This window comes from Salvelinus fontinalis, chromosome 2 (genome assembly GCF_029448725.1).
Source record: "Salvelinus fontinalis isolate EN_2023a chromosome 2, ASM2944872v1, whole genome shotgun sequence".
NCBI lineage: Eukaryota > Metazoa > Chordata > Actinopteri > Salmoniformes > Salmonidae > Salvelinus > Salvelinus fontinalis.
Window position 1 is genome coordinate 63,224,070 of NC_074666.1, and position 18,191 is coordinate 63,242,260.

General features: G+C 42.1%; 1 protein-coding gene across 2 annotated transcripts; it reads left to right on the plus strand.

Annotated features, from left to right (window-relative positions):
- The first annotated feature begins 6,237 nt into the window (after positions 1–6,237).
- Positions 6,238–16,675, plus strand: mrps34 (mitochondrial ribosomal protein S34). Of its 2 annotated transcripts, none has more exons than XM_055881737.1 (5): positions 6,238–6,338; positions 7,031–7,234; positions 7,655–7,810; positions 8,566–8,608; positions 15,970–16,675. In XM_055881737.1, exons 2-5 carry the CDS (start codon positions 7,070–7,072, stop codon positions 16,257–16,259), a joined length of 654 nt encoding a protein of 217 aa, XP_055737712.1. In that variant the 5' UTR covers positions 6,238–6,338; positions 7,031–7,069; the 3' UTR covers positions 16,260–16,675. The 2 variants fall into 2 exon arrangements, with proteins under 2 accessions (XP_055737712.1, XP_055737721.1); XM_055881746.1 differs by lacking the exon at positions 6,238–6,338 and adding an exon at positions 6,352–6,578.
- Positions 16,676–18,191: the final 1,516 nt, after the last annotated feature.

Below are 18,191 nucleotides of genomic sequence, written 5' to 3' on the forward strand. Positions count from 1 at the left end.
TATTTAAGATGGTGAGGAAAGCACTTTTAAAGAATAACCAGGCATCCTCTACTGAAGGGATGAGATCAATATCCTTCCAGGATACCCCGGCCAGGTCGATTAGAAAGGCCTGCTCGCTGAAGTATTTTAGGGACCGTTTGACAGTGATGAGGGAGGGTCGTTTGACCGCGGACCCATTACTGACGCAGGCAGTGAGACAGTGATCGCTGAGATCCTGGTTGAAGATAGCAGAGGTGTATTTATTCTTCAAATCTGTCATGATTTCTGTATTGTATTAGGCCCACAATGTGGTTACTTAAGTCTGATTTGGATATATTTGTCTGTTTTTGCTGCGTAACATTTAGAAGTTCTCCCTTTTCAGGTTTAGAAGAAGTGTATGGGATCAATATTATGCCAAATTTATTCGCAAATATAAATCGCTATCCACAAACAAACACCTTTTGATTTGTATTTGTAAATCGAGGGCCTTAAGTAAAATGACTGCCATAAAGATTTGCACATAGGAGAGATATGGAAAACCTGCAACTCCATATCAAATCAAATCAAATTTTATTTGTCACATACACATGGTTAGCAGATGTTAATGCGAGTGTAGCGAAATGCTTGTGCTTCTAGTTCCGACAATGCAGTAATAACCAACAAGTAATCTAACCTAACAATTCCACAGCTACTACCTTATACACTTGTGTGTAAAGGGATAAAGAATATGTACATAAAGATATATGAATGAGTGATGGTACAGAACGGCATAGGCAAGATGCAGTAGATGGTATAGAGTACAGTATATACATATGAGATGAGTAATGTAGGGTATGTAAACATTATATTAAGTGGCATTGTTTGAAGTGGCTATTGGTACATTTTTACATAATTTCCATCAATTCCCATTATTAAAGTGGCTGGAGTTGAGTCAGTATGTTGGCAGCGGCCACTAAATGTTAGTGGTGGCTGTTTAACAGTCTGATGGCCTTGAGATAGAAGCTGTTTTTCAGTCTCTCGGTCCCTGCTTTGATGCACCTGTACTGACCTCGCCTTCTGGATGATAGTGGGGTGAACAGGCAGTGGCTTGGGTGGTTGTTGTCCTTGATGATCTTTATGGCCTTCCTGTGACATCGGGTGGTGTAGGTGTCCTGGAGGGCAGGTAGTTTGCCCCCGGTGATGCGTTGTGCAGACCTCACTACCCTCTGGAGAGCCTTACGGTTGTGGGCGGAGCAGTTGCCGTACCAGGCGGTGATACAGCCCGACAGGATGCTCTCGATTGTGCATCTGTAGAAGTTTGTGAGTACTTTTGGTGACAAGCCGAATTTCTTCAGCCTCCTGAGGTTGAAGAGGCGCTGCTGCGCCTTCTTCACAACGCTGTCTGTGTGGGTGGACCAATTCAGTTTGTCCGTGATGTGTACACCGAGGAAGTTAAAACTTTCCACCTTCTCCACTACTGTCCCGTCGATGTGGATAGGGGAGTGCTCCCTCTGCTGTTTCCTGAAGTCCACAATCATCTCCTTTGTTTTGTTGACATTGAGTGTGAGGTTATTTTCCTGACACCACACTCCGAGGGCCCTCACCTCCGCCCTGTAGGCCGTCTCGTCGTTGTTGGTAATCAAGCCTACCACTGTAGTGTCATCCGCAAACTTGATGATTGAGTTGGAGGCGTGCATGGCCACGCAGTCGTGGGTGAACAGGGAGTACAGGAGAGGGCTCAGAACGCACCCTTGTGGGGCCCCAGTGTTGAGGATCAGCGGGGTGGAGATGTTGTTACCTACCCTCACCACCTGGGGGCGGCCCGTCAGGAAGTCCAGGACCCAGTTGCACAGGGCGGAGTCGAGACCCAGGGTCTCGAGCTTGATGACGAGTTTGGAGGGTACTATGGTGTTAAATGCTGAGTCGATGAACAGCATTCTCACATAGGTATTCCTCTTGTCCAGATGGGTTAGGGCAGTGTGCAGTGTGGTTGCGATTGTGTCGTCTGTGGACCTATTGGGTCGGTAAGCAAATTGGAGTGGGTCTAGGGTGTCAGGTAGGGTGGAGGTGATATGGTCCTAGACTAGTCTCTCAAAGCACTTTATGATGACGGAAGTGAGTGCTACGGGGCGGTAGTCGTTTAGCTCAGTTACCTTAGCTTTCTTGGGAACAGGAACAATGTTGGCCTCTTTAAGCATGTGGGAACAGCAGACTGGGATAAGGATTGATTGAATATGTCCGTAAACACACCAGCCAGCTGGTCTGCGCATGCTCTGAGGACGCGGCTGGGAATGCTGTCTGGGCCTGCAGCCTTGCGAGGGTTAACACGTTTAAATGTTTTACTCACCTCGGCTGCAGTGAAGGAGAGCCCGCAGGTTTTGGTAGCGGGCCGTGTCAGTGGCACTGTATTGTCCTCAAAGCGAGCAAAAAAGTTATTAAGCCTGTCTGGGAGCAAGACATCCTGGTCCGCGACGGGGCTGGTTTTCTTTTTGTAATCCAATCTTTTTGTAATGCAATTCAACAGCTCAGACACAAGAGGTATGTGGCAGGGTCTACAGTCGTGATTGACTGTAGACCCTGCCACATACCTCTTGTGTCTGAGCTGTTGAATTGCGACTCTAGTTTGTCTCTGTACTGGGACTTAGCTAGTTTGATTGCCTTGCGGAGAGAATAGCTACACTGTTTGTATTCGGTCATGTTTCCGGTCACCTTGCCCTGGTTAAAAGTAGTGGTTCGCGCTTTCAGTTTTACGCGAATGCTGCCGTCAATCCACGGTTTCTGGTTTGGGAATGTTTTAATCGTTGCTGTGGGTACGACATCGTCAATGCACTTTCTAATGAACTCGCTCACCGAATCAGCATATTTGTCAATGTTGTTGTTGGACGCAATGCGGAACATATTCCAATCCGCGTGATCGAAGCAGTCCTGGAGCGTGGAATCAGATTGGTCGGACCAGCGTTGAACAGACCTGAGCGCGGGAGCTTGTTGTTTTAGTTTCTGTTTGGAAGCGCTATTTGGAAGCGCTTAGGTCACCTGACTTTTGGCAGGGATTTGACGACAAGAAAAATAAAAGTTCTCACGAATAGACAAGAAGGTCTCATGGTAGAAGGCGATTTATAGTCATAGAAAAAAAGTATTGCCATAGATTTACAAGCAGATTTAAGTCAGAACTAACTTTGCCACTCAGCAACATTCCCTCTCTTCTTGGTAAACAACTGCAGTGTAGATTTGGCCTTGTCTTGTAGGTCATTGTTCTGCTGAAAGGTGAATTCCTCTCCCAATCTCTGGTGTAAAGCACACTGAAGCAGGTTTTCCTCTAGGATTTTGCATGTGCTTAGCTCCATCCTGTTTCTTTTTACCCTGAAAAACTCCCCAGTATTGTTGATCCATCCTCAGTTTTCTACCATCACAGACATTGAACTCTATAAATGTTTTAAAATCACCAATGGCTTCATGGTAACGTCTCTGAGCAATTTCATTCCTGTCCTGCAATTCAGTTCAGAAGGGCGACTATCTTTTCTGTGACCGGGTGGTTTAATATACACTGCTCAAAAAAATAAAGGGAACACTTAAACACAATGTAACTCCAAGTCAATCACACTTCTGTGAAATCAAACTGTCCACTTAGGAAGCAACACTGATTGACAATACATTTCACATGCTGTTGTGCAAATGGAATAGACAAAAGGTGGAAATTATAGGCAATTAGCAAGACACCCCCAATAAAGGAGTGGTTCTGCAGGTGGTGACCACAGACCACTTCTCAGTTCCTATGCTTCCTGGCTGATGTTTTGGTCACTTTTGAATGCTGGCGGTGCTTTCACTCTAGTGGTAGCATGAGACGGAGTCTACAACCCACACAAGTGGCTCAGGTAGTGCATCCAGGATGGCACATCAATGCGAGCTGTGGCAAAAAGGTTTGCTGTGTCTGTCAGCGTAGTGTCCAGAGCATGGAGGCGCTACCAGGAGACAGGCCAGTACATCAGGAGACGTGGAGGAGGCCGTAGGAGGGCAACAACCCAGCAGCAGGACCGCTACCTCTGCCTTTGTGCAAGGAGGTGCACTGCCAGAGCCCTGCAAAATGACCTCCAGCAGGCCACAAATGTGCATGTGTCAGCATATGGTCTCACAAGGGTTCTGAGGATCTCATCTCGGTACCTATTGGCAGTCAGGCTACCTCTGGCGAGCACATGGAGTGCTGTGCGGCCCCACAAAGAAATGCCACCCCACACCATGACTGACCCATCGCCAAACCGGTCATGCTGGAGTATGTTGCAGGCAGCAGAACGTTCTCCACGGCGTCTCCAGACTCTGTCACGTCTGTCACATGTGCTCAGTGTGAACCTGCTTTCATCTGTGAAGAGCACAGGGCGCCAGTGGCGAATTTGCCAATCTTGGTGTTCTCTGGCAAATGCCAAACGTCCTGCACGGTGTTGGGCTGTAAGCACAACCCCCACCTGTGGACGTCGGGCCCTCATACCACCCTCATGGAGTCTGTTTCTGACCGTTTGAGCAGACACATGCACATTTGTGGCCTGCTGGAGGTCATTTTGCACAACAGCATGTGAAATTTATTGTCAATCATTGTTGCTTCCTAAGTGGACAGTTTGATTTCACAGAAGTGTGATTGACTTGGAGTTACATTGTGTTGTTTAAGTGTTCTCTTTATCTTTTTGAGCAGTGTATATATATAAACATGCATACATATTCATACACTACCGTTCAAATGTTTGGGGTCACTTAGAAATGTCCTTGTTTTTGAAAGAAAAGCACATTTTTGTACATTAAAATAACTTACAATTCATCAAAAATACAGTGTAGACATTGTGGGTTCGATTACAGGCTCAAAATGGCCAGAAACAAAGAACTTTCTTCTGAAACTCATCAGTCTATTCTTGTTCTGAGAAATGAAGGCTATTCCATGCGAGAAATTGCCAAGAAACTTAAGATCTCATACAATGCTGTGTACTACTCCTTTCACAGAACAGCACAAACTCTAACCAGATTAGAAAGAGGAGTGGGAGGCCCGGTGCAAGACTGAGCAAGAGGACAAGTACATTAGAGTGTCTAGTTTGAGAAACAGACGCCTCACAAGTCCTTAACTGGTAGCTTCGTTAAATAGTACCCGCAAAAAACACCAGGCTCAACGTGTGACAGTGAAGAGGCGACTCCGAGAAGCTGGCCTTCTCAGACTGGCCAATGTAAAGAAATGTTAAGATGGGCAAAAGAACACAGACACTGGGCAGAGGAAGATTGGAAAAAAGTGTTATGGACAGACAAATCTAAGTTTGAGGTGTTTGGATCACAAAGAAGAACATTCTTGAGACACAGAAAAAATGAAAAGATGCTTGAGGAGTGCTTGATGCCATCTGTCAAGCATGGTGGAGGCAATGTGATGGTCTGGGGGTGCTTTGGTGGTGGTAGAGTGGGAGATTTGTACAGGGTAAAAGGGATCTTGAAGAAGGGAGGCTATCACTCCATGTTGCAATACCATGGTATACCCTGTGGACGGTGCTTAATTGGAACCAATTTCCTCCTACAACAGGACAATGACCTAAAGCACAGCTCCAAACTATGCAAGAACTATCTAAGGAAGAAGCAGTCAGCTGGTATTTTGTCTATAATGGAGTGGCCAGCACAGTCACAGGGTCTCAACTCTCTTGAGCTGTTGTGGGAGCAGCTTGACCGTATGGTACGTAAGAAGTGCCCATCAAGCCAATCCAATTTGTGGGAGGTGCTTCAGGAAGTATGGGGTGGAATCTCTTCAGATTACCTCAACAAATTGACAACTATAATTACCAAAGGTCTGCAAGGCTGTAATTGCTGCAAATGGAGGATTCTTTGACAAAAGCAAAGTCTGAAGGACACAATTATTATTTCAATAAAAAAAATCATTATTTATAACATCTTGACTATAATTCCTATTCATTTTGAAACTCATTTCATGTATGTTTTCATAAATGTATGTATGGACATTTCTAACTGACCCCAAACTTTTGAACGGTAGTGTACATATATACATCTTTTTAGAATATATTTTCCTTAATTATTCCCCACAATCCCTACCAGCCCTCCCCCAATTGGAGTAAACTAATAAACAATAACACTTGGGCTTCTACTTCCATCTTATACATATTATATACATTTTACAGAATCTATTTTACAATAGTTATATTTTGCTTGTTATAACCTAAATCTTTGCAAACAACGCAGAGCAAAAAGTAAGTCTGGAGTGTCCCCGGAGTGACCACCCTCAAAACGTTTCAAAGCGGAACGGTTTCTATCCCGGAACTAAAGAAATGTATCAATAATTCTAGGGAGGAATTTTGTCCGTCGTTTGACAATTTCGGAGGAAGCAGTGTGTGGAGGTCAAGTCTCAGGTAGCTATCTAGTTATGCAAAATAAAACATCCCTTGGAAATTGAAGCAACTCTTTTATTTATTTATTGTGATAACAAGAATAATGTGTGTTGAATAGTGGAGTACCTAGCTAGCCCGCTACCGTTAGCGTGTCATGTTCTCTGGCTAACATAAGTAACGTTAGCTAGCTTGCGATAGACAGATTGCCAGTCTACGTGAAATAGTAGCTAACCTAAGCGGACCGCATTTAGCTATTTAACGGTAATCATTATTCAATTTAACAGTATTGATTGTGATTCTTAATAAAGATGTGTGGCTTTAATGGGATTGCCTACAGTATGATGACTAGCTACTTAATGACTAGAATGTTGCTATCTTACATAACAGTCAGACTCTTGAGGAGTACACTGAATGCAGGCCCAGAAAAAACTAGGGTTCCATGGTCTGGTGAATTTGGGGCTGTATCTACCTAGCTATCTGCTGAAACAGAATCATCAGAATCATCACCTAAATACACCAGACCAGAAACTCCGTTTTTACCTGGGTTTGCATTCAGTATATTTTTGGTCATTCTAGTTTATCAAACCTGCGAGTGTCTCCAGGTTATCAGATTTGTGAATGTCTTCATTAGTACCCCTGTTGTAAAATGGTCAGAACTATCTTTATTTACTCCTTTGTGAGCATAACCCCTAATGTAACCACCCCCCCTCCAGGTTCTAAAGTAGACCCAGTCACAACATTATTGACCAATCATGGTGAAGAAGAAGCGCATCCGCCTGATCGCTGAGATGGCCCGGAAGATCCGTGCGTACCGGGAGCTTAAGAATCGGCCACGGGAGTCTGAGAAGTACGCACTGGACTATGACACCATGACGCGACCGCACACCAGGAAGACCCTGCCCGTGCTTGCCTGGCAGGTATGTGTGTGGGGCACCAGGTAGCCTAGAGGTTAGAAAGCAGGACCAGTAGCCAGAAGGTTGATGGTTCAAGCCCCAGGCCAGATGTAAAAAGTGGGAACTTAACTAGCAACCAGAAATTCTAGTTATTTCTATCAAATGAAAGCATACATGTTAGTTTTATTAACAATAAATAATGAGTAGAAAGTTGTGGGTCTCTGATGCCAGATCCCATCGACTACTTGATACGGTTGCAAAATTCTGGTAAATTTCCCAAAAGTTTTCCTGAAATCCTGGTTGGTATGATTCCTGGATTTCCTGCAAGATCCTGTGAACCTCCCAACTGTGTTTTCAGGGAAACCTGGGAATTTCAGAAACCTGGGAACCCTAGCCCTCGAACAACGGGAAAAAAAGCCCTAAAACTGCTTTATTTCTATTCAGGACGTGAGGAGAGAGAGCCGTCTCTTCTCACTGCTGTCTGGCCTCAAGATGTTCGGGGTGGGCCATCTGTTCACACGCAAGTCCTGGCTGACAGAGCACCCTGAAGCACCTAGCTACTGGCAGGTCACCAAGGTCAAGGTGGACTACACTGCAGAAGTGAGTGGGGAGGGGGTGGAAAGGAGTTGCAGGGGTAGAGGGTGAAGGGTAGTGGAGGCTTATAACACTGTTATTACACTGATAAGTCTGACTATAAAGCCTCATACTTTTGTGTATATATAGTGTATGTATGTGGACACAACTTACAATATATGGATTCACTTTTTGACAGACGAATCGTGGTTCGGCAGATGCTACCTGCCCCAATGCATAGTGCCAACTGTAAAGTTTGGTGGAGGAAGAATAATGGTCTGGGGCTGTTTTTCATGGTTCGGTCTAGGCCCCTTAGTTCCAGTGAAGGGAAATCTTAACGCTACAGCATTCAATGACATTCTAGACGATTTTCTTCCAACTTTGTGGAAACTGTTTGGGGAATGTCCTTTCCTGTTTCAGCATTGCAGTGCCCCCGTGCACAAAGCGAGGTCCATATAGAAATGGTTTGTTGAGATCGGTGTGGAAGAACTTGACTGGCCTGCACAGAGCCATGAAGTCAACCCCATCGAACTCCTTTGAGATGAATTGGAAAGCCGACTATGAGCCAGGCCTTATCGCCCAACATCAATGCTCGACCTCAATGGAAGCAAGGTCTAACATCTAGTGCCTTCCCAGAAGAGTGGAGGCTGTTATAGCAGGAAAGGGGGGACTAACTCCATATTAATAACCATAATTTGGAAATGAGATGTTCGATGACCAGGTGTCCACATACCTTTGGTAATGTAGTGTACATGTTTATAACTCTGCTGCCTTCTCTGTAGAACATGGACCACGGCAGAGCATGGGGAGTCCTGACCTATAAAGGTGAGAATTTTCCATTCACACATCCTATATCATGCTCTCTTCCTGAAGAAAGAATAGGTTTGGCTTTCCTCAGTAGTACTCTGTAGTACCGACATGTGATTCACGATAGTGGTCGTGAACAGATAAGAGATGACAACCTTTTTATTTGTTTTCACAGAATGGCATTTCAGAAGCTTTTCATATGCCTCTCTGTCATTGCATAATCTCTCACAGATGAAATAATGCCTAGGTTTAGGTTTCTTCAGCATTAACTTCTTCCACAGGCTCGAATTGCTGGCACATAGAGCCTGGTAACAGTTTAAGTGCCTATTGACGATAGTATCTTCTGACTGGGGGAGTTTTTTTTAAGAGTTAATATATTTTAAAAAGTTAAATTATTACACCTTTATAGAGTTAGGGTTCCATGTTACAGCGCTTGTTTATGGAAAACACTGAAGAATAATTGGCTAATTAGCTATCTGTCTCGGAACACCTGTGTGTAAACAGAAGACGGAAGCCACAAACATGTTGTAACTGAAGAATACTATCGGCTCCTGTAGTCCAACTATTGGGCTAGACAACAGTGTGCATTAATGTGGGACTTGAAAGGGGTGTAGTTAAAATTGAGGCGGGAGAGGGAGAGCCTGCTACCGTTGTAGCCTTGGCCTATTACACTGAACAGAAATATAAACGCAACATGTAAAGTGTTGGTCTCATTAGCTGAAATAAAAGATCACAGAAATGTTCCATACACACAAACCACTTATTTCTCAAATGTTGTGCACAAATTTGTTTGCATAACTGTTCGTGAGCATTTCTCCTTTGCCAAGATAATCCATCGACCTGGCAGGTGTGGCATATCAAGAAGCTTAGTAACCTCTAACGCCTACCAAACCCGGATCCGGGAGCACCCCCATCACAAAAGCTGACTAGCATAGCCTAGCCTAAAGCCACAGGGATATCATATAATAAAATGTTCATGAAATCACAAGTCCAAGACACCAAATGAAAGATACACATCTTGTGAATAAAGCCATCATTTCTGATATTTAAAATGTTTTACAGGGAAGACACAATATGTAAATCTATTAGCTAACCACGTTAGCAAAAGACACCACTTTTCTTACTCCACCATTTTTTTACTCAATCAGTAGCTATCACAAATTCGGCCAAATAAAGATATAAATAGCCACTAACCAAGAAACAACCTCATCAGATGACAGTCTGATAACATATTTATTGTATAGCATATGTTTTGTTAGAAAAATGTGCATATTTCAGGTATAAATCATAGTTTACCATTGCAGCCACCATCACAACTCTCACCAAAGCGACTAGAATAACTACAGAGACCATCGTGTATTAGCTAATTACTCATCATAAAACATTTCTTAAAAATACACAGCGTGCAGTAGATGAAAGACACAGATCTTGTGAATCAAGACAATATTTCAGATTTTCTAAGTGTTTTACAGCGAAAACACAAGATAGCGTTATATTAGCTTACCACAATAGCAAACATCACAACTGCATTGATTCAAGGCAAAAATAGCAATAACGTATAAACCACCAAAATATATTAATTTTTTCACTAACCTTCTCAGAATTCTTCAGATGACAGTCCTATAACATCATATTACACAATGTATATAGAGTTTGTTCGAAAATGTGCATATTTAGCGGCACAAATCGTGCTTATACAATGAGAATAGTGTCCAAAACCTCAAGCAATCTGTCCGGCGCCATCTTGGAGAGGCACCTATTCTAATCAATAACTAATCATAAACTTGACAAAAAAAATACAGGTTGGACAGCAATTGAAAGACAAATTAGTTCTTAATGCAATCGCTGGGTCACATTTTTTAAATTACCGTTACTTCAAAATACAGCGTGCGATAAAGCAAGGCTACACTGCAAGTAATGGCGTCTTATGCATTTGACTTTTTTCAACAGAACAATGAATTATCAGCATAAATAGTTCTTACTTTTCGATGAACTCTCATCAGAATATTGGGATAGGTGTCCTTTGTCCAAAAGAATCGTTGCTAGGTTGGAGAACGTCGTCTTCCACGTTGCAATTAGCAGTAAACAATAGCATGAGAGACCGAGATACCCAACTTCCTACAGCGCCAAGAAAATAAATACCTGAAAATCGCAATATACTGACATAAACTGATATAATTCGGTTCAAAATAACAAGATTATGATGTCTTTAAAGCATATATCGAATAAAAACAGCCGGAAATGTCTAAGATCTATAACCGATGTTTCCAGAAGAACGTGCCAAGGTCCTCAGTGCGTCAAAGCGAAGGGGAAAAGAACGATACACCTCGTTTCCAATCAATTTATAGACTTTCAGCTCTGCCTAGAGACTCCATTTCAAGACCCTCTATTCGCTGACACCCAGAGGAAGGCGTATGCAGTGCATCTCAACCAATAGAAGACAGACAGATTTATAAACAGGTCTGAGAACAAGTTGGAAAATTCTGCATTCTCAACTCCACATAGGGAAATTGCTCTAAGTCCAGTTCTGTTTCACTCACAGACATAATTCAAACGGTTTTAGAAACTAGAGAGTGTTTTCTATCCAATAGTAATAATAACCTGTCTAGGACTGGGGTCCCGCTAGCGGCACTCCTCCCACATCCCACTGAAAAGGCAGAGCACGAAATTCCCCAAAAATATTTTTTTTAAATATTTAACTTTCACACATTAAAGTCCAATACAGCTAATGAAAGACACAGATCGTGTGAATCCAGCCAACATGTCCGATTTTTAAAATGTTTTACAGGGAAGACACAATATGTAAATATGTAAATCTATTAGCTAAATACATTAGCATAAGACACCATCTTTTCTTTGTCCACCAACACCAGTAGCTATCACCAATTCGGCTAAACTAAGATATTGATAGCCACTAACCAAGAAAAAACCTCATCAGATGACAGTCTGATAACATATTTATGGTATAGGATAGGTTTTGTTAGAAAAATGTGCATATTTCAGGTAGATATTATAGTTTACAATTGCACCCACCGTCACAAATGAACTAGAATAAATACATAGAGCAACGTGTTTACCTAATTACTAATCATCAAACATTTAGTAAAAATACACAGCATACACTAATCGAAAGACACAGATCCTGTGAATACAGACAATATTTCAGATTTTCTAAGTGTCTTACAGCGAAAACACAATAAATCGTTATATTAGCATACCACATGTGCAAACATTACCCCAGCATTGATTCTAGCCAAAGAGAGCGATAACGTAAACATCGCCAAAATATATAAATTTTTTCACTAACCTTCTCAGAATTCTTCAGATGACACTCCTGTAACATCATATTACAACATACATATACAGTTTGTTCGAAAATGTGCATATTTAGCCACCAAAACCATGGTTAGACAATGACAAAAGTTGCCCAGCTGGTCAGAAAATGTCGTACGCCATATTAGACAGTGATCTAGTCGTATACATAAATACTCATAAACGTGACTAAAAAATATAGGGTGGACAGCGATTGATAGACAATTTAATTCTTAATACAATCGCTGATTTACATTTTTTAAATTATCCTTACTTTTCAATACAGTTTGCGCCAAGCGAAGCTACGTCTAACAAGATGGCGTCATAAGCGATTAACATTTTTCGACAGAAACACGATTTATCATAATAAATTGTTCCTACTTTGAGCTGTTCTTCCATCAGAATCTTGGGCAAAGAATCCTTTCTTGGGTCTAATCGTCTTTTGGTCGAAAGCTGTCCTCTTGCCATGTGGAAATGCCCACTGCGTTCGGCATGAACTGGAAACGTGCCCGGCGCTTCAAAGTGTCTCAGAAATAAATGTCCCAAAATCGCACTAAACGGATATAAATTGCTATAAAACGGTTTAAATTAACTACCTTATGATGTTTTTAACTCCTATAACGAGTACAAACATGACCGGAGAAATATTACTGGCTACACTAATGCTTGGAAAAAGAGCAGGTCGGTGTCCGGCGCATCTGGAAAAGAGTTCCTACCTACACTTTTTTTTGTTTTATAGTGGCTGTGATTGCGCAATCGACACCATTCAAAGCGTCATCACGTAAAGGCATCCAGGGGAAGACGTAAGCAGTGTCTGTATTCTCATAGCGTTCACAGTGGCCTTTAAACTGACTCCAGATCAGGGGCCAAAATGTGTGAAATCTGACTCCATGTCAGGGAAATTGCTGTAGAATGAGTTCTGTTCCACTCAGAGACAAAATTTCAACGGCTATAGAAACTAGAGACTGTTTTCTATCCAATAATAATATGCATATTGTACGATCAAGAATTTAGTAGGAAGCCGTTTAAAAATTACACGATTTCCAGAAATAGTGACAACAGCACCCCCTAGCCTCAACAGGATAATATGCATATTGTACGAGCAAGAATTGAGTACGAGGCAGTTTAATTTGGAAACGAATTTGTACTATGTCGAAATGGCACCCCCCTAGTGGCAAGAAGTTAAACAGCATGACTTTACACAGGTGCACCTTGTGCGTGGGACAAAATGCCACTCTAAAATGTCCAGTTTTGTCACACAACGCCACAGATGTCTTCGGTTGATAGAGCGTGCAATTCGCATGCTGACTGCAGGAATGTCCACCAGAGCTGTTGCCAAAGAATTTCATGTTAATTTCTCTACCATAAGCCACCTCATATATTTAGAGAACTTGGCAGTACTTCCAACCGGCCTCACAACCGCAGACCACCTTTAACCACGCCAGCCCAGGACCTCCACATCCGGCTTCACTTGCAGGATCTTCTGAGACCCGCCACCCGGACAGCTGATGAAACAGTGGGTTTGCACAAGCGAATAATTCCTGCAGAAACCGTCGCAGAGAACCTGATCTGCGTGCTCGTCATCCTCACCAGGGTCTTGACCTGACTGCAGTTCGGCGTCGTAACTGACTTCAGTGGGCAAATGCTCACCTTCGATGACCACTAACACACTGGAGAAGTGTGCTCTTCACGGATTAATCTTGGTTTCAACTGTACCAGGCAGATGTTAACGTGAACAGAGTGCCCCATGGTGGCGGTGGGATTATGGTATGGGCAGATGCTAATGTTGTGAACAGAGTGCACCAGGAATTGTCCGTAGAGCTCCGAGACAGGATTGTGTTTCGGCACAGATCTGGGGAACAGTACCAAAACATGTCTGCAGCATTAAAGGTCCACAAGAACACAGTGGCCTCCATCATTCTTAAATGAAAGAAGTTTGGTTGGAACCACCAAGACTTTTCTTAGAGCTGGCCGTCTGGCCAAACTAAGCAATTGTGGGAAAAGGGCCTTGGTCAGGGAGGTGACCAAGAACCCGATGGTCACTCTGACAGAGCTCTAGAGTTCCTCTGTGGAGATGGGAGAACCTTCCAAAAGGACAACCATCTCTGCAACACTCCACCAACCAGCCTAGACAGAAGCCACTCCTCAGTAAAAGGCACATGACAGCCTACTTGGAGTTTGTCAAAAGGCACCTAAATGACACAGATCATGAGAAACAAGATTCTCTGGTTTGATGAAACCAAGATTGAACTCTTTGGCCTGAATGCCAATCGTCACGTCTGGAGGAAACCTGGCACAATCCCTACGGTAAAGCATGGTGGTGACAGCATCATGCTTCGGGGATGTTTTTCAGAGGCAGGGACTGGGAGACTAGTCAGGATTGAGGCAGAGATGAACGGAGCAAAGTACAGAGAGATACTTGATGAAAACCTGGTCTAGAGCACTAAGGACCTCAGACTGGGGTGAAGGTTCACCTTCCAACAGGGCAACGACCCTAAGCACACAGCCAAGACAACGCAAGAGTGGCTTGGGCGCAAGTCTCTGAATGTCCTTGGGTGACCCAGCCAGAGCCCGGACTTGAACCCGATCTAACATCTCTGGAGAGACCTGGAAAATAGCTGTGCATCTACGCTCCCCATCCAACCTGACAGAGCTTGAGAGGATCTCCAGAGAAGAATTGGATAAACTCCAAGTACAGCTGTGCCAAGCTTGTAGCGTCATACCCAAGAAGACTCAATGCTGTAATAGCTGCCAAAGGTGCTTATACAAAGTACTGAGTAAAGGGTCTGAATACTTATGTAAATATGATATTTCCGTGTGTAAATTAGCAAAAATAAATAATAACCTGTTTTTGCTTTGTCATTATGGGGTTTTGTGTGTAGATATTTTAGAATAAGGTTGTAACGTAACAAAATGTGGAAAAAGTCAAGGGGTCTGAATACTTTCCGAAGGCACTATATGAGTAGCTCGCCAAACAATTCTGAAAGTACATGCAATTTTCACGTATTCTGACGCAAAACTGTCATAAACAAATCTCAAGTATCAGACACCGCAAGCTCCCAGCTGCTATATCTACCCAATGCAACATTGACATTATCCCACCCCTGGTCAGCCACTATTGGCTTCAAAAGCCAAACCTAACATGTCTGCCAATTAATTGCACATCTGTCTGTGTGATGTGCAAGTTTGTACATCACTCTGTGTGTAGCTAGTTGATGTGATTACCGTCTTGTGTGTTGATAGAAATACTTTCCCCAAAACCTTCTCATTAAATGTTAACTGCAAAGTAGGCTTACCTGGCAGAAGTATATCATGAGGAAGTATGTAATTTGTATCTATTAGTTGTTATTTGCAAACTTGACATGAAATGAGCTGCAGCAGTACAGAACCATCACTAGACCGGAACATTGGATGGCACTTTCTTTAATCGCACATGTATTTTTTTTCAGACCTAAAAAATAGTGTCTTCAGATTTAAGCATTGACATGAATTGGAACTTAGTTGTATGTCTACAAACAATTGTAATTTTGAGAGTAAAAAACAAACAATATAAAACCTGGAAAAATAAAACGGAACATAATTTGGGAAAATATTGAACAGAATTTGGGGGGGAAAGATGATATAGTGCCCCCCTTAGAGTGGTTTATTAACAATTATTTTACCAGCTATATTGACAGAGAACAGTACACTAAGGACCTGGGGAAGAGTTGCAGGGAGAGGACAAGAGAAGAATGGGCCTATTTGAAAGCTTGAAAAAATGTGTAGCTCTTGACATGTTTAATTTTCTCATGCTAGAAAAGGTTGGAAACCCCTGTGCTAGATGGTGATGGACTGAGAGAACAGTCAATTAAAACCGGTGTCTGTTTTCGCCGCTCCTGCCATAGACTACCAGTCAAGTCCCGTTCTGAGGCGCTGTGAAACCAGACGTCTCGACAGAGAGAGCCGGCTGATGGGCCAGACTACCTCCGCATTACTGTCATTTGACATATTTATCACAGCAGTGGTTGTTAAAAGAGATTAGGAAAAGATGACCAAGTCACCATTGTGTGTATTATTATTTTCCACAGGCAAGCAGGAGAGTGAAGCGAAGGAGATGGACAAGGTGATGTACCATGACTGGCGTCTGGTGCCCAAACATGAGGAGGAGCAGTTCAAACTCTACGACCCTGTTCCTGAGCCCCCCATACGCTATGTGTCGTACCCGCCCCTGCTCCGTGCCATGCTCCTCGCCCAGCGGCAGAAAGATGAGCTAGGGTCGGCGGCTGAGGAGCCAACCTTACCCCTAAAGAGGGATGTCCTACTCAGCAAGGAGTACTTCAGAAGTCAGGAGAAAAAGAGGGAGGGGACAGCAGTGTGAGAGAGGGGTCAAGAGGAAAGGGGGTGAAAGGTTACCTGCAAGGGACTGTGATGTCAACTTGGATAGATCATAGGCTGCGTTCTGTTTCTCAAAGTATTGAATTGGTGCAAGCATGGAGTTTTGACCATATCCTTTGCACCAATCCATTCCATTTAAATCCATGAGAAGGTGTAGGAGTGCACATCTCAGGAAAAGGGTAGAGAATTGGACCACAGCTATAGCCGTTTTCCTTTACATTCATATGAGCCTTCTATAACAATTCCTCTGAATAGAAAGAATTTGGATCATCAGATGGACTTGAGTGACAGCTTGCTGTAAGGTTTCCACAACTGGCACTTCTCTTATGCATATTGTAATGTGATGCTTGTGTGTTTGTATTGTAAATAGTAAAATATAATACTACATTATGAAAAGAATGGGCACTTAGTTTTTCTTAAAACGGATTCATTCTAACTGGATAACTGGGTTAAGATCTATATTAAGTAAAAACTATTGTCCCACCCATGTCAAAGCAATTATTATTCCATATCTGTCTCGACAACTCTGATATAACGTGTTTTTTATCAAAGTTGCCGGGATGTCACTTGTCCTACTCAAAATCAGTACACTCGTAACAATTTAAGCATTGCGAAACTTCTATTCGATCAAATAAACCTTTTGCTTGATACGGGCTAAACGAAATACATGTTTTAAACTCGTAGGAATGTTCAGATTAACTACATGTTTACTCATTAGATGGTTCTCCAATTGAACGTGTTCCCGCATATAAATACTTAGGCGGATGGATTTGACGTTTAAAAACAGATTGTGCTTTTCTCTAAGCAGTGGGAAGCAGATTATTCAGTCAACCTTTTTATCTGTTCTTGATTATGGTGATATTATTTATCAAAGTGCAGCTTTTACTACTCTTAAACCTTTGGATGCCATCTTTTAGTGCCCTTCGTTTTGTTACAGTGACAGTTTTGATACTCATCACTGCATCCTGTGTCAAAAGGTTTGGCTGGACTTTGCTGAAGACCTTTATAGATCTCTACATTAGTCCCTTTTTTTTTGTTTACAAGGCCCTACTTCATATCTAACTTTTCTGTTGAAGCATAGACACCTGAGTTGCCTAATCCTTTCACAGGATTGGTTAACTCTAGAGGTTCCAAGGATCTCCACCGAGCTAGGTAAATCTGCTTTTAGTTTTAATGCACCGTATCGCTAGAACAGAATTCTAAATACATTTCATCTTGATGTTCTGTTGCCATTCGGGCAATTTAAAGTATTGATTGGGGACGTATTTGTGGAGGAATGTCACTTTGTTTTACAATTTTTTTTATTGTTTTTATATTTATTTTTTGTTTTGAATCTTTTATTTTATTGCAGAAAAACCAATATACAAACAGACAATGATAACATATGCTAGGGGTACAACAAATTACAGGTTATACAAAGACCTTAAAAGAAACATACACATTGATTGTTTTAACAGCTTTCTTATTAGAAGAATGTAGAGCAGTCTTAATGTACTGCTTGAATTTCTAATAGAAAACACGTAAGAGTGTTTTTCTATTTGTTAATTAACATTTATGAATATTACATTTTTCACTTAGCACAATTAGATTTGAGGTAAAATTGTTTTTCTTTATCCATATTATAGTTAAGGAAACCGAGCAGCACATTCTCCAATAAAAAAACAAGTCATCAAGAGTATTAACAATTAAAGCTATGAATATCTTTCCATATATATATATATATTTTTTTACATGTAGACAATGCCAAAATAAATGCAGAACTGTTTCTGGATGCTCAACACAAAGGACAGTTAATGTTAATGTCTTTTTTGAGTTTCTTCAGGTAATGATTTGCAGGAAAATACTTATGGATCATTCTGAAAGAGACCTCTTTGACCTTATTAACAAGCATGTATTTGTGTGGTAATTGTTTTTA